The sequence below is a fragment of the Stigmatopora nigra genome, chromosome 15 (genome assembly GCF_051989575.1).
Source record: "Stigmatopora nigra isolate UIUO_SnigA chromosome 15, RoL_Snig_1.1, whole genome shotgun sequence".
In the NCBI taxonomy this organism is placed as follows: Eukaryota; Metazoa; Chordata; class Actinopteri; order Syngnathiformes; family Syngnathidae; genus Stigmatopora; species Stigmatopora nigra.
Window position 1 is genome coordinate 8215094 of NC_135522.1, and position 17407 is coordinate 8232500.

Here is a 17407-nt window from a genome sequence, read left to right on the forward strand (position 1 = left end):
TGGAATTTGACACGTGTATACATGTGTTTATGTGTATATATGTATGTGTGTGTGTGTTTATATGTACATGTTTATATATGTATATGTATGTATATGTGTGTATATATGTATGTGTGTGTGTGTTTATATGTACATGTTTATATATGTATATGTATGTATATGTGTGTATATATATATATGTGTATGTATGCATGTATATATGTATATGTATGTATGTGTGTATATATGTATGTATGCATGTATATATGTATATGTGTGTATATATATGTGTGTATGTATGTATGCATGTATATATGTATGTATATGTGTATGTATGTATGCATGTATATATGTATGTATATGTGTATGTATGTATATGTATGTATATGTATGTATATGTATGTATGTATGTATGCATGTATATATGTTTGTATGTATGTATATACACATATATATATATATATATATATATATATATATATATATATATATATATATACATATACATATATATATATATATATATATATATATATATATATATATATATATATATATATATATATATATATATAGAGAGAGAGAGAGAGAGAGAGAGAGAGAGAGAGAGAGAGAGAGAGAGAGAGAGAGAGAGAGAGAGAGAGAGAGAGAGAGAGAGAGAGAGAGAGATAGATAGATATATATAAAACATATATGTTTGTATGTGTATGTATGTATATTTATGTACATATATACATGCACACAATCTGACAGAAAGTACAGTATGTACTTGTATATGTTTGGTTCATTTAATCATGTAACTAATCAGTGCATCCCCTAATTCCTTTTGTGTTGACTCGTGCTAAGGAGCTGCAATTGATCAGCCAAAGCCTGTTTACTGACGCACGAGCCAGCTTATCATGGGTTGTACTAAGAAAACACCCCAAGGGTGCTACTTCATTCATATTTGGATGTATTTTGACATAATACGCCCTCTCTTTTTTAACTATACTGTACTGCTATGTAAAACACAATAGTATTTCCTGATTGCGACCCAAATAAATAAATAAATAATATAACCTTTATGGTCACGTTTATGTGTGACATTTACAAGGTTTACAATACTAGTTTTACAGTACTACTGTGTACATATAAATAACAGTTTACGATAGGAATGGGTGATGCAATGATTTTATTGCGGATGATTGGAAATTTGAGTTTATTTTTTTATACTTTTGCTGTTTTTGTTCTTACTATCTCCTGAAAAATGAAAAAAAAATAAGATTCTTAGCTCAAATTGACTAGTCCTACAAAACAATGAGATCATATGTCCATTTGTTGGTCGGTGTGAGCAACTGGCAGAGTCAACGGCGTGTTGGGGAAGCGGATGGCCTCGCTGTTCCGCCTCATGTAGGCGTGGCCGCTGATGGGGTACCACATCTCAGTGAAGGTCAAGTTGCCCACCGTGATGGCGCAGCGGCCCAGCGGCTTAAAGCCCATCTTGCGGTAAAAAGGGACCAGGAAGTCCTCGCACATGAGAGCAGCCCGCCGCACGTTGGGCAGGCAGCGCAAATACTGCAGGTAACGCCACATCAAGATGGGACCTTTGCCCTGCTGCCTGAAAGTGCGATGGACAGCAAGCACGTGGATGTGAGCGGTGGACCCCCGCGGCTTGTGGAGGGTAAGGGCCTCCTTTGGAATACAAACAAAAATGTACATGCTTGGAAATGTCTAAACACACAATGTTTGGAATAATTTCTTACTGTTGGCTTACCGAGGTGAGGCGGTCTCGATCCCACAGCGATGCGATGATGAAGGCCACAAGCCGACCCTCCTCGAACCAGCCCATGGAGAATTCTGGACATATTGTGAGAAAGTGACGCACCTCGTCCAGATGTAGTGGACATTCGCCTGACACGGAGATGAATGCTGCAGAGAAAACACGTTTTTGTGTGATGAATAGTATATAAAGAGGGGGTGAACTGGTTCTCTGCCATTGACTGAGATGGACGTCCATTCCACTATTACTGGGACGTCTGTCTTTGTCAATGGCGGCTACAAATGTAAAGTTAACAAGTGAGCGTGTTTGAGGATTTATAATACTAGGTTACTTTAAACCTTAATTATAATATCCATTACTTTAATGTGGAAGATGGAATGTGGGAAAAAAATGAATATCGTACACAAAAAAATGCTTTAAATGATAAGAAGTGTATTTTATGTATGGTTTGGCTTTTATTTGGTAAAAAAAAATAAACATGTTTAGTTAGGCTATATTTCTTCAGTAGCAATGTATAGTTAAAAAAATTAAAATAAGTATAGTTCAGGGTTTTTTTTTAATTAGAAAAAGATCACGGTTAGTAAGGCTATTTTTCATATTTAAAATAAATAAATAAATGAACAGTGGATAGGAAGGACTTTATTAAATTAAAAAAAGACAATGTATAGTAAGGATTTTATTAAATTAAAATCCACAATGGATAGTAAGGCTTATTCATATTAAAAAAAATGTAGACCATGTATATATAGTAATGTTACATATGCTTTGGGTCAGGTTTTGTTTTGTTTTTTTTCATTTTGTGGGCTGTTCTTATGATTTTCCATTGACATCACTGGTCATTTCTCCGCCCCTTCCTCTCATCGGACCCAGGTGCTTCTGATAGTCTTACAATCAATCCATGTCACAACCAACTGATGTTAACATGTGCTCTTATCTTCCAATGTTTGCCCTGCAACATTTGTTTTATTCTTTTGTTTTAAAGTCATTTTATGAATCAGTTATTAATTTTGAGAACATCTCAAGTTATTAAAGTCACTTTTTTGCACCATCAAATCCTTTTTCCACCTATTTCCCTGGATTTGGATCCGACAACACTTCCATCCCTGCATACATAACAAGTAAGGCTTTTCTTTGTTACAAAAGTAATCATGTTTAGGTATGAAGTAAGGCACTTTATATGAATAAAAATGAATCATATGTAGTAGGGATTTGATTTGTTAAAACAATTATCAAGTCTTGTAAAGCTATTTTGGTTGAAAAGGTAGATCAGGCATATTAAGAGTTTTAAAAAAGGACTATGGGTAGTATGGCTATCTTCTTAAAAAAATAAAAACATATGCACAAGTATGTTGAGTATGTTTTGTAAGACTTTAATTTGTTGGGAAAAAGACCATATATAGTAAGGCTTTAGTTGTTTAGAAAAAACATTTCTAGTAAGGCTGTTTTTCTACCAAAATATCATGCAAAGTAAGGTTATTATTGGTTTAAAAAGGTGAGTACATATATTTATTGTAATGCTTTTGAATGACCAAAATGTAATGTAATGTAACCTAATGTAATACGTTTACTTGTTGAAAAAGATGACCATGTATAATAAGGCTTTTACTTGTTCAAAAAAAATTACCATGTTAAGTAAGGCTGTTTTGTTTAAAAAGATCAGGTATAGTAAGAGTTTTAGTTATTTAAAAAATGAACCATGAAAAGTAAGGCAATTAATGGTTAAAATTTTTAAAAGAAAGAAAAAGTCGAGTACGTATAGTAAGTCTTTTACTTGATAAAAACATTACCATGTATTGACCGGTATATGTTTGTTTAAATAATGGCTATGTATACTAAGAAAAATACCTATACATAAAACCTGACAATGTATAATAAGGCTTTTTAAATAAAAAATGACCATGTATAGTAAGGCTTTTTTAATACAAAATGACCATGTATAGTAAGGCTTTTAATACTAAATGACCATGTATTGTAAGGCTCTTAATACTAAATGACCATGTATAGTAAGGCTTTTTTAATACAAAATAACCATGTATAGTAAGGCTTTTAATAGTAAATGACCATGTATAGTAAGGCTTTTAATACTAAATGACCATGTATAGTAAGGCTTTTAATACAAAATAACCATGTATAGTAAGGCTTTTTTAATACTAAATGACCATGTATAGTAAGGCTTTTAATAATAAATGACCATGTATAGTAAGGCTTTTTTAATACAAAATAACCATGTATAGTAAGGCTTTTAATACTAAATGACCATGTATAGTAAGGCTTTTTTAATACAAAATGACCATGTATAGTAAGGCTTTTAATACTAAATGACCATGTATAGTAAGGCTTTTTAAATAAAAAACGACATAGTATAGTAAGGCTTTTTTCTTTAAAAAACGACATAGTATAGTAAGGCTTTTTGGCTTCAAAAACGACATAGTATAGTAAGGCTTTTTACATTAAAAAAACGACATAGTATAGTAAGGCTTTTTGGCTTTAAAAACGACATAGTATAGTAAGGCTTTTTTCTTTAAAAAAACGACATAGTATAGTAAGGCTTTTTGGCTTCAAAAACGACATAGTATAGTAAGGCTTTTTTATTCAAGAAAACGACATAGTATAGTAAGGCTTTTTGGCTTCAAAAACGACATAGTATAGTAAGGCTTTTTTCTTTAAAAAACGACATAGTATAGTAAGGCTTTTTTATTCAAGAAAACGACATAGTATAGTAAGGCTTTTTGGCTTTAAAAACGACATAGTATAGTAAGGCTTTTTTCTTTTAAAAAAACGACATAGTATAGTAAGGCTTTTTGGCTTCAAAAACGACATAGTATAGTAAGGCTTTTTTCTTTAAAAAAACGACATAATATAGTAAGGCTTTTTCTTTAAAAAAACGACATAGTATAGTAAGGATTTTTGGCTTCAAAAACGACATAGTATAGTAAGGCTTTTTTCTTTTAAAAAACGACATAGTATAGTAAGGCTTTTTTCTTTAAAAAAACGACATAGTATAGTAAGGCTTTTTTATTCAAGAAAACGACATAGTATAGTAAGGCTTTTTGGCTTCAAAAACGACATAGTATAGTAAGGCTTTTTTCTTTACAAAAACGACATAGTATAGTAAGGCTTTTTGTCTTCAAAAACGACATAGTATAGTAAGGCTTTTTTCTTTAAAAAACGACATAGTATAGTAAGGCTTTTTTCTTAAAAAAAAACGACATAGTATAGTAAGGCTTTTTGGCTTCAAAAACGACATAGTATAGTAAGGCTTTTTTATTCAAGAAAACGACATAGTATAGTAAGGCTTTTTTCTCTTTAAAAAAACGACAGAGTATAGTAAGGCTTTTTGGCTTCAAAAACGACATAGTATAGTAAGGCTTTTTTCTTTAAAAAAACGACATAGTATAGTAAGGCTTTTTTCTTTAAAAAACGACATAGTATAGTAAGGCTTTTTTATTCAAGAAAACGACATAGTATAGTAAGGCTTTTTCTTTTCAAAAACGACATAGTATAGTAAGGCTTTTTTCTTTAAAAAAACGACATAGTATAGTAAGGCTTTTTTCTTCAAAAAACCACATAGTATAGTAAGGCTTTTTTCTTTAAAAAAACAACATAGTATAGTAAGGCTTTTTCTCTTAAAAAACGACATAGTATAGTAAGGCTTTTTTATTCAAGAAAACGACATAGTATAGTAAGGCTTTTTATCTATAAAAAACGACATAGTATAGTAAGGCTTTTTTCTTCAAAAAACGACAGTATAGTAAGGCTTTTTTCTTTAAAAAAACGACATAGTATAGTAAGGCTTTTTATCTATAAAAAACGACATAGTATAGTAAGGCTTTTTTCTTCAAAAAACGACATAGTATAGTCAGGCTTTTTTACTCACGAAAACGACATAGTATAGTAAGGCTTTTTCTCTTAAAAAACGACATAGTATAGTAAGGCTTTTTTATTCAAGAAAACGACATAGTATAGTAAGGCTTTTTATCTATAAAAAACGACATAGTATAGTAAGGCTTTTTTCTTCAAAAAACGACATAGTATAGTAAGGCTTTTTTCTTAAAAAAAACGACATAGTATGGTAAGGCTTTTTTCTTCAAAAAAACACATAGTATAGTAAGGCTTTTTTCTTTGAAAAAACAACATAGTATAGTAAGGCTTTTTCTCTTAAAAAACGACATAGTATAGTAAGGCTTTTTTATTCAAGAAAACGACATAGTATAGTAAGGCTTTTTATCTATAAAAAACGACATAGTATAGTAAGGCTTTTTTCTTCAAAAAACGACATAGTATAGTAAGGCTTTTTTCTTTAAAAAAACGACATAGTATAGTAAGGCTTTTTCTCTTAAAAAACGACATAGTATAGTAAGGCTTTTTTATTCAAGAAAACGACATAGTATAGTAAGGCTTTTTGTCTTCAAAAACGACATAGTATAGTAAGGCTTTTTTCTTTAAAAAACGACATAGTATAGTAAGGCTTTTTTATTCAAGAAAACGACATAGTATAGTAAGGCTTTTTGGCTTTAAAAACGACATAGTATAGTAAGGCTTTTTTCTTTTAAAAAAACGACATAGTATAGTAAGGCTTTTTGGCTTCAAAAACGACATAGTATAGTAAGGCTTTTTTCTTTAAAAAACGACATAATATAGTAAGGCTTTTTTCTTTAAAAAACGACATAATATAGTAAGGCTTTTTCTTTAAAAAAACGACATAGTATAGTAAGGATTTTTGGCTTCAAAAACGACATAGTATAGTAAGGCTTTTTTCTTTTAAAAAAACGACATAGTATAGTAAGGCTTTTTTATTCAAGAAAACGACATAGTATAGTAAGGCTTTTTATCTATAAAAAACGACATAGTATAGTAAGGCTTTTTTATTCAAGAAAACGACATAGTATAGTAAGGCTTTTTATCTATAAAAAACGACATAGTATAGTAAGGCTTTTTTCTTCAAAAAACGACATAGTATAGTAAGGCTTTTTTCTTTAAAAAAACGACATAGTATGGTAAGGCTTTTTTCTTCAAAAAACCACATAATATAGTAAGGCTTTTTTCTTTGAAAAAACAACATAGTATAGTAAGGCTTTTTCTCTTAAAAAACGACATAGTATAGTAAGGCTTTTTTATTCAAGAAAACGACATAGTATAGTAAGGCTTTTTATCTATAAAACACGACATAGTATAGTAAGGCTTTTTTCTTCAAAAAACGACAGTATAGTAAGGCTTTTTTCTTTAAAAAAACGACATAGTATAGTAAGGCTTTTTATCTATAAAAAACGACATAGTATAGTAAGGCTTTTTTCTTCAAAAAACGACATAGTATAGTAAGGCTTTTTTACTCACGAAAACGCCATAGTATAGTAAGGCTTTTTCTCTTAAAAAACGACATAGTATAGTGAGGCTTTTTTATTCAAGAAAACGACATAGTATAGTAAGGCTTTTTATCTATAAAAAAACGACATAGTATAGTAAGGCTTTTTTCTTCAAAAAACGACATAGTATAGTAAGGCTTTTTTCTTTAAAAAAACGACATAGTATAGTAAGGCTTTTTCTCTTAAAAAACGACATAGTATAGTAAGGCTTTTTCTCTTAAAAAACGACATAGTATAGTAAGGCTTTTTCTCTTAAAAAACGACATAGTATAGTAAGGCTTTTTTATTCAAGAAAACGACATAGTATAGTAAGGCTTTTTATCTATAAAAAACGACATAGTATAGTAAGGCTTTTTTCTTCAAAAAACGACATAGTATAGTAAGGCTTTTTTCTTTAAAAAAACGACATAGTATAGTAAGGCTTTTTCTCTTAAAAAACGACATAGTATAGTAAGGCTTTTTATCTATAAAAAACGACATAGTATAGTAAGGCTTTTTTCTTCAAAAAACGACATAGTATAGTAAGGCTTTTTTCTTTAAAAAACGACATAGTATAGTAAGGCTTTTTCTTCAAAAAACGACATAGTATAGTAAGGCTTTTTTCTTTAAAAAAACGACATAGTATAGTAAGGCTTTTTCTCTTAAAAAACGACATAGTATAGTAAGGCTTTTTATCTATAAAAAAACGACATAGTATAGTAAGGCTTTTTTCTTCAAAAAACGACATAGTATAGTAAGGCTTTTTTCTTTAAAAAAACGACATAGTATAGTAAGGCTTTTTCTCTTAAAAAACGACATAGTATAGTAAGGCTTTTTATCTATAAAAAACGACATAGTATAGTAAGGCTTTTTTCTTCAAAAAACGACATAGTATAGTAAGGCTTTTTTCTTTAAAAAAACGACATAGTATAGTAAGGCTTTTTCTTCAAAAAACGACATAGTATAGTAAGGCTTTTTTCTTTAAAAAAACGACATAGTATAGTAAGGCTTTTTCTCTTAAAAAACGACATAGTATAGTAAGGCTTTTTATCTATAAAAAACGACATAGTATAGTAAGGCTTTTTTCTTCAAAAAACGACATAGTATAGTAAGGCTTTTTTCTTTAAAAAACGACATAGTATAGTAAGGCTTTTTCTCTTAAAAAACGACATAGTATAGTAAGGCTTTTTTACTCACGAAAACGACATAGTATAGTAAGGCTTTTTCTTCAAAAAACGACATAGTATAGTAAGGCTTTTTTCTTTAAAAAACGACATAATATAGTAAGGCTTTTTCTTTAAAAAAACGACATAGTATAGTAAGGATTTTTGGCTTCAAAAACGACATAGTATAGTAAGGCTTTTTTCTTTTAAAAAAACGACATAGTATAGTAAGGCTTTTTTATTCAAGAAAACGACATAGTATAGTAAGGCTTTTTATCTATAAAAAACGACATAGTATAGTAAGGCTTTTTTATTCAAGAAAACGACATAGTATAGTAAGGCTTTTTATCTATAAAAAACGACATAGTATAGTAAGGCTTTTTTCTTCAAAAAACGACATAGTATAGTAAGGCTTTTTTCTTTAAAAAAACGACATAGTATGGTAAGGCTTTTTTCTTCAAAAAACCACATAATATAGTAAGGCTTTTTTCTTTGAAAAAACAACATAGTATAGTAAGGCTTTTTCTCTTAAAAAACGACATAGTATAGTAAGGCTTTTTTATTCAAGAAAACGACATAGTATAGTAAGGCTTTTTATCTATAAAACACGACATAGTATAGTAAGGCTTTTTTCTTCAAAAAACGACAGTATAGTAAGGCTTTTTTCTTTAAAAAAACGACATAGTATAGTAAGGCTTTTTATCTATAAAAAACGACATAGTATAGTAAGGCTTTTTTCTTCAAAAAACGACATAGTATAGTAAGGCTTTTTTACTCACGAAAACGCCATAGTATAGTAAGGCTTTTTCTCTTAAAAAACGACATAGTATAGTGAGGCTTTTTTATTCAAGAAAACGACATAGTATAGTAAGGCTTTTTATCTATAAAAAAACGACATAGTATAGTAAGGCTTTTTTCTTCAAAAAACGACATAGTATAGTAAGGCTTTTTTCTTTAAAAAAACGACATAGTATAGTAAGGCTTTTTCTCTTAAAAAACGACATAGTATAGTAAGGCTTTTTCTCTTAAAAAACGACATAGTATAGTAAGGCTTTTTCTCTTAAAAAACGACATAGTATAGTAAGGCTTTTTTATTCAAGAAAACGACATAGTATAGTAAGGCTTTTTATCTATAAAAAACGACATAGTATAGTAAGGCTTTTTTCTTCAAAAAACGACATAGTATAGTAAGGCTTTTTTCTTTAAAAAAACGACATAGTATAGTAAGGCTTTTTCTCTTAAAAAACGACATAGTATAGTAAGGCTTTTTATCTATAAAAAACGACATAGTATAGTAAGGCTTTTTTCTTCAAAAAACGACATAGTATAGTAAGGCTTTTTTCTTTAAAAAACGACATAGTATAGTAAGGCTTTTTCTCTTAAAAAACGACATAGTATAGTAAGGCTTTTTTATTCAAGAAAACGACATAGTATAGTAAGGCTTTTTATCTATAAAAAACGACATAGTATAGTAAGGCTTTTTTCTTCAAAAAACGACATAGTATAGTAAGGCTTTTTTCTTTAAAAAAACGACATAGTATAGTAAGGCTTTTTTCTTTAAAAAACGACATAGTATAGTAAGGCTTTTTCTCTTAAAAACCACATAGTATAGTAAGGCTTTTTAACTCACGAAAACGACATAGTATAGTAAGGCTTTTTCTCTTAAAAAACGACATAGTATAGTAAGGCTTTTTTATTCAAGAAAACGACATAGTATAGTAAGGCTTTTTATCTATAAAAAACGACATAGTATAGTAAGGCTTTTTTCTTCAAAAAACGACATAGTATAGTAAGGCTTTTTTCTTTAAAAAAACGACATAGTATAGTAAGGCTTTTTCTCTTAAAAAACGACATAGTATAGTAAGGCTTTTTATCTATAAAAACGACATAGTATAGTAAGGCTTTTTTCTTCAAAAAACGACATAGTATAGTAAGGCTTTTTTCTTTAAAAAACGACATAGTATAGTAAGGCTTTTTTATTCAAGAAAACGACATAGTATAGTAAGGCTTTTTGGCTTCAAAAACGACATAGTATAGTAAGGCTTTTTTCTTTAAAAAAACGACATAATATAGTAAGGCTTTTTCTTTAAAAAAACGACATAGTATAGTAAGGATTTTTGGCTTCAAAAACGACATAGTATAGTAAGGCTTTTTTCTTTTAAAAAACGACATAGTATAGTAAGGCTTTTTTATTCAAGAAAACGACATAGTATAGTAAGGCTTTTTATCTATAAAAAACGACATAGTATAGTAAGGCTTTTTTCTTCAAAAAACGACATAGTATAGTAAGGCTTTTTTCTTTAAAAAAACGACATAGTATAGTAAGGCTTTTTCTCTTAAAAAACGACATAGTATAGTAAGGCTTTTTATCTATAAAAAACGACATAGTGTAGTAAGGCTTTTTTATTCAAGAAAACGACATAGTATAGTAAGGCTTTTTATCTATAAAAAACGACATAGTATAGTAAGGCTTTTTTCTTCAAAAAACGACATAGTATAGTAAGGCTTTTTTCTTTAAAAAAACGACATAGTATGGTAAGGCTTTTTTCTTCAAAAAAACACATAATATAGTAAGGCTTTTTTCTTTGAAAAAACAACATAGTATAGTAAGGCTTTTTCTCTTAAAAAACGACATAGTATAGTAAGGCTTTTTTATTCAAGAAAACGACATAGTATAGTAAGGCTTTTTATCTATAAAACACGACATAGTATAGTAAGGCTTTTTTCTTCAAAAAACGACAGTATAGTAAGGCTTTTTTCTTTAAAAAAACGACATAGTATAGTAAGGCTTTTTATCTATAAAAAACGACATAGTATAGTAAGGCTTTTTTCTTCAAAAAACGACATAGTATAGTAAGGTTTTTTTACTCACGAAAACGCCATAGTATAGTAAGGCTTTTTCTCTTAAAAAACGACATAGTATAGTGAGGCTTTTTTATTAAAGAAAACGACATAGTATAGTAAGGCTTTTTATCTATAAAAAAACGACATAGTATAGTAAGGCTTTTTTCTTCAAAAAACGACATAGTATAGTAAGGCTTTTTTCTTTTAAAAAAACGACATAGTATAGTAACGCTTTTTCTCTTAAAAAACGACATAGTATAGTAAGGCTTTTTCTCTTAAAAAACGACATAGTATAGTAAGGCTTTTTTATTCAAGAAAATGACATAGTATAGTAAGGCTTTTTATCTATAAAAAACGACATAGTATAGTAAGGCTTTTTTCTTCAAAAAACGACATAGTATAGTAAGGCTTTTTTTTTTAAAAAAACGACATAGTATAGTAAGGCTTTTTCTCTTAAAAAACGACATAGTATAGTAAGGCTTTTTTATTCAAGAAAACGACATAGTATAGTAAGGCTTTTTATCTATAAAAAACAACATAGTATAGTAAGGCTTTTTTCTTTAAAAAAACGACATAGTATAGTAAGGCTTTTTCTCTTAAAAAACGACATAGTATAGTAAGGCTTTTTTACTCACGAAAACGACATAGTATAGTAAGGCTTTTTCTCTTAAAAAACGACATAGTATAGTAAGGTTTTTTATCTATCAAAAACGACATAGTATAGTAAGGCTTTTTTCTTCAAAAAACGACATAGTATAGTAAGGCTTTTTTCTTTAAAAAAACGACATAGTATAGTAAGGCTTTTTCTCTTAAAAAACGACATAGTATAGTAAGGCTTTTTCTCTTAAAAAACGACATAGTATAGTAAGGCTTTTTTATTCAAGAAAACGACATAGTATAGTAAGGCTTTTTATCTATAAAAAACGACATAGTATAGTAAGGCTTTTTTCTTCAAAAAACGACATAGTATAGTAAGGCTTTTTTCTTCAAAAAACGACATAGTATAGTAAGGCTTTTTGGCTTCAAAAACGACAGTATAGCAAGGCTTTTTTTATTCAAGAAAACGACATAGTATAGTAAGGCTTTTTGGCTTCAAAAACGACATAGTATAGTAAGGCTTTTTTTCCTTAAAAAACGACATAGTATAGTAAGGCTTTTTTATTTAAGAAAACGACATAGTATAGTAAGGCTTTTTGGCTTCTGAAACGACATTGTATAGTAAGGCTTTTTTAATACAAAATAACCATGTATACTATACATGGTCATTTTGTATTAAAAAAGCCTTACTATACTATGTCGTTTTTTTAAAGAAAAAAGCCTTACTATACTATGTCGTTTTTTAAAGAAAAAAGCCTTACTATACTATCTCGTTTTTTTAAAGAAAAAAGCCTTACTATACTATGTCGTTTTTGAAGCCAAAAAGCCTTGCTATACTATGTCGTTTTCTTGAATAAAAAAGCCTTACTATACTATGTCGTTTTTTAAAGAAAAAAGCCTTACTATACTATGTCGTTTTTGAAGCCAAAAAGCCTTACTATACTATGTCGTTTTTTTTTATAGATAAAAAGCCTTACTATACTATGTCGTTTTCTTGAATAAAAAAAGCCTTACTATACTATGTCGTTTTTTTAAAGAAAAAAGCCTTACTATACTTTGTCGTTTTTTGAAGAAAAAAGCCTTCCTGTCCTATGTCGTTTTTTAAGAGAAAAAGCCTTACTATACTATGTCGTTTTTTTAAAGAAAAAAGCCTTACTATACTATGTCGTTTTTTGAAGAAAAAAGCCTTACTATACTATGTCGTTTTTTATAGATAAAAAGCCTTACTATACTATGTCGTTTTTTAAGAGAAAAAGCCTTACTATACTATGTCGTTTTTTTAAAGAAAAAAGCCTTACTATACTATGTCGTTTTTTGAAGAAAAAGCCTTACTATACTATGTCGTTTTCGTGAGTAAAAAAGCCTTACTATACTATGTCGTTTTTTAAGAGAAAAAGCCTTACTATACTATGTCGTTTTTTAAAGAAAAAAGCCTTACTATACTATGTCGTTTTTTGAAGAAAAAAGCCTTACTATACTATGTCGTTTTTTATAGATAAAAAGCCTTACTATACTATGTCGTTTTTTAAGAGAAAAAGCCTTACTATACTATGTCGTTTTTTTAAAGAAAAAAGCCTTACTATACTATGTCGTTTTTTGAAGAAAAAGCCTTACTATACTATGTCGTTTTTTTAAAGAAAAAAGCCTTACTATACTATGTCGTTTTTTGAAGAAAAAAGCCTTACTATACTATGTCGTTTTTTATAGATAAAAAGCCTTACTATACTATGTCGTTTTTTAAGAGAAAAAGCCTTACTATACTATGTCGTTTTTTTAAAGAAAAAAGCCTTACTATACTATGTCGTTTTTTGAAGAAAAAAGCCTTACTATACTATGTCGTTTTTTTATAGATAAAAAGCCTTACTATACTATGTCGTTTTTTAAGAGAAAAAGCCTTACTATACTATGTCGTTTTTTAAAGAAAAAAGCCTTACTATACTATGTCGTTTTTTGAAGAAAAAAGCCTTACTATACTATGTCGTTTTTTATAGATAAAAAGCCTTACTATACTATGTCGTTTTTTAAGAGAAAAAGCCTTACTATACTATGTCGTTTTTTTAAAGAAAAAAGCCTTACTATACTATGTCGTTTTTTGAAGAAAAAGCCTTACTATACTATGTCGTTTTTTTAAAGAAAAAAGCCTTACTATACTATGTCGTTTTTTGAAGAAAAAAGCCTTACTATACTATGTCGTTTTTTTATAGATAAAAAGCCTTACTATACTATGTCGTTTTTTAAGAGAAAAAGCCTTACTATACTATGTCGTTTTTTGAAGAAAAAAGCCTTACTATACTATGTCGTTTTTTTAAAGAAAAAAGCCTTACTATACTATGTCGTTTTTTGAAGAAAAAAGCCTTACTATACTATGTCGTTTTTATAGATAAAAAGCCTTACTATACTATGTCGTTTTTTAAGAGAAAAAGCCTTACTATACTATGTCGTTTTCGTGAGTAAAAAAGCCTTACTATACTATGTCGTTTTTTAAGAGAAAAAGCCTTACTATACTATGTCGTTTTTTTAAAGAAAAAAGCCTTACTATACTATGTCGTTTTTTGAAGAAAAAAGCCTTACTATACTATGTCGTTTTTATAGATAAAAAGCCTTACTATACTATGTCGTTTTTTAAGAGAAAAAGCCTTACTATACTATGTCGTTTTTTAAGAGAAAAAGCCTTACTATACTATGTCGTTTTTTTAAAGAAAAAAGCCTTACTATACTATGTCGTTTTTTGAAGAAAAAAGCCTTACTATACTATGTCGTTTTTTATAGATAAAAAGCCTTACTATACTATGTCGTTTTTTAAGAGAAAAAGCCTTACTATACTATTTCGTTTTCGTGAGTAAAAAAGCCTTACTATACTATGTCGTTTTTAAGAGAAAAAGCCTTACTATACTATGTCGTTTTTTTAAAGAAAAAAGCCTTACTAAACTATGTCGTTTTTTGAAGAAAAAAGCCTTACTATACTATGTCGTTTTTTATAGATAAAAAGCCTTACTATACTATGTCGTTTTCTTGAATAAAAAAGCCTTACTATACTATGTCGTTTTTTTAAGAGAAAAAGCCTTACTATACTATGTCGTTTTTTTAAAGAAAAAAGCCTTACTATACTATGTCGTTTTTTTGAAGAAAAAAGCCTTACTATACTATGTCGTTTTTTATAGATAAAAAGCCTTACTATACTATGTCGTTTTCTTGAATAAAAAAGCCTTACTATACTATGTCGTTTTTTAAGAGAAAAAGCCTTACTATACTATGTCGTTTTCGAGAGTAAAAAAGCCTTACTATACTATGTCGTTTTTTAAGAGAAAAAGCCTTACTATACTATGTCGTTTTTTTAAAGAAAAAAGCCTTACTATACTATGTCGTTTTTTGAAGAAAAAAGCCTTACTATACTATGTCGTTTTTTATAGATAAAAAGCCTTACTATACTATGTCTTTTTTTAAGAGAAAAAGCCTTACTATACTATGTCGTTTTTTGAAGAAAAAAGCCTTACTATACTATGTCGTTTTTTATAGATAAAAAGCCTTACTATACTGTCGTTTTCTTGAATAAAAAAGCCTTACTATACTATGTCGTTTTTCAAGAGAAAAAGCCTTACTATACTATGTCGTTTTTTAAGAGAAAAAGCCTTACTATACTATGTCATTTTTTATTTAAAAAGCCTTACTATACATGGTCATTTTTTATTTAAAAAGCCTTACTATACTTGGTCATTTAGTATTAAAAGCCTTACTATACATGGTTATTTTGTATTAAAAGCTTTACTATACATGGTCATTTAGTATTAAAAGCCTTACTATACATGGTCATTTTGTATTAAAAGCCTTACTATACATGGTCATTTAGTATTAAAAGCCTTACTATACATGGTCATTTTGTATTAAAAGCCTTACTATACATGGTCATTTAGTATTAAAAGCCTTACTATACATGGTCATTTTGTATTAAAAGCCTTACTATACATGGTCATTTAGTATTAAAAGCCTTACAATACATGGTCATTTTGTATTAAAAAAGCCTTACTATACATGGTCATTTAGCATTAAAAGCCTTTCTATACATTGTATAGTAAGGCTTTTAGTACTAAATGGCCATGTATTGTAAGGCTTTTAATATTAAATGACCATGTATAGTAAGGCTTTTGATACTAAATGACCAAGTATTGTACGGCTATTTTAATAAAAATAAGACAATTTATAGTAAGGCCCTTTTCTTAAAAAATGGACACAGTATAGTAAGGGTTTTTCTTAAAAAACGACAGAAAATCGTATGGCTTTCTTACCTAAAAACTACATTTTATAGTACGGCCCCCATCCCTTTAAAAGCTACGGACACCGCTGGTTGTCACCTTACCTTCTCGTTCTATTTCAAATACACTGATGGCATCTTGCGCGTTGAGAGGTCGAACTTCACTAGCGGGAAGCGTGTGTCTCCTCTGAACGCCGGGCGACACCGAAGACTGCATTGGTTCAACAACGGAGGGCTGAGCCACCACCAAGGACATCACAAACTTGGACAGCCGTTGGCCCCCCAACAAACTCCCCTTCTTTCCCTGAGTGGACGAAGCAGTCGCATTTGGACCTTTTTTTAAAGGACGGCTGTGAGTCAGCGTCTCATTTGCATTTGAATATTGGATGCCAGGTGGAAGGCCTCAACTGCTTGTGACCTATTGCTGAACCCCATCATTTTTGGACCCACATAGAGGCCATTTGGGCTTTGTTTCTGCCAGTATGCAATCATCAGTCTCCTCCTTCTCCTCCGGTTTATTCATTATCGAGTGCCACTGAAAGCTGACGTTTATGCTTTGGACCCCAATTCGTAAATCATGAGAGTGGCAGTATAACAGCTTTAATTATTTTTCGTTTGTCTCATACAAATGTAGGAATATTTGTTTAAATAAACATATTTGCAATAATTTACATAGATTTTGTGTGGTTATTTATTATGTATGTACTGTCATACCTATACATTCCACAATATTTTTGCATATAACATGAATATTTCTGTTTGCTTTTAGTAGTAGAATCAATTCTTACTTTTAGAATATACATATATTTCTAAGTCAGATTATATATTTTTTATTCTACAGTATATTGTGTAAATACCATTGTCTGCTCTAAATATTTCATTTATGATTACAGATTGTCTCTTCGCTGTCAATGATGAGAAGAATGAAAATTGTTTGAAAAGAACTTAGGATATCATTAGTGGAGGTAAGAATGGGTAATACACTTACTTTTGAGGATTGATTGAATCTTTAGATGAAGTAGTTTCTCTTACTCTGTCTGCTCTGTACTTAAGCGCACACTTTGTTTCAACTGTATGCACGCACGCGTCATTATGATTAATACTATGAGTCACATGTTAGAGGATTACAGCAATTGTTTCCACAACTCGACACATTAATAGACACGTTATCCCTTCTGTGACAGGACACCGTCATCCAAATGCTGGGAAATGACCAATCCAATGCGTTTAATTGTGCAACTTTGTAGGGTTATATGGTGTATCATGCTTTTCATCCAAAAATCACACAGTCTAAAATATCACATGGATGTTTTATTAAAATACCTCTTCACAAAATGATGTATATATGAACAATGCAAATAACATGAATGTATGTGTTGTAGGGAGTGAAACAAGGCACAGAAGATAATAGCAAGAAAGTGGAAAGAAACTATTCACCAACTACTTTTTCGTACACAAGCAAAGCATCCAGGTA

The 17407-nt window shown here is 29.6% G+C and overlaps 2 protein-coding genes and 1 long non-coding RNA gene across 7 annotated transcripts in view; 1 reads left to right on the forward strand and 2 right to left on the reverse strand.

The window, feature by feature from the left end:
• Positions 1–1133: 1133 nt before the first annotated feature.
• LOC144208073 (serotonin N-acetyltransferase-like) lies at positions 1134–17013 on the reverse strand. The gene is made up of 4 exons (XM_077733736.1): positions 16922–17013; positions 16039–16237; positions 1733–1887; positions 1134–1650 (listed from the first exon to the last, which is right to left on the reverse strand). Exons 2-4 carry the CDS (start codon positions 16187–16189, stop codon positions 1282–1284), a joined length of 675 nt encoding a protein of 224 aa, XP_077589862.1. The 5' UTR covers positions 16190–16237; positions 16922–17013; the 3' UTR covers positions 1134–1281.
• Positions 16820–17407, forward strand: part of LOC144208074 (uncharacterized) — a 6099-nt gene continuing 5511 nt past the window's right edge. Inside the window, exons 1-2 of the long non-coding RNA XR_013328824.1 lie at positions 16820–16898; positions 17316–17404. This is a non-coding gene — a long non-coding RNA (uncharacterized LOC144208074). The remainder of the gene's footprint in view (positions 16899–17315; positions 17405–17407) is intronic.
• LOC144208071 (myosin-10) overlaps positions 17225–17407 on the reverse strand; it is a 41742-nt gene continuing 41559 nt past the window's right edge. For all 5 annotated transcript variants that reach the window (XM_077733735.1, XM_077733733.1, XM_077733734.1 and 2 more), the window contains one exon: positions 17225–17407. This exon is cut by the window's right edge and continues 372 nt beyond it. The gene's annotated coding sequence lies outside the window, so the exon portion shown is untranslated.

Bases quoted from the DNA above. Each gene is read 5' to 3' on its own strand.
- LOC144208073 (XM_077733736.1), bottom strand. From the start codon at position 16,189: ATGTCCTTGGTGGTGGCTCAGCCCTCCGTTGTTGAACCAATGCAGTCT. The intron at 1,888-16,038 runs GTAAGGTGACAA...TTTTCTCTGCAG, and splicing joins ATTTGAAATAGAACGAGAAG to CATTCATCTCCGTGTCAGGC. The intron at 1,651-1,732 runs GTAAGCCAACAG...TGTATTCCAAAG, and splicing joins ATCGAGACCGCCTCACCTCG to GAGGCCCTTACCCTCCACAA.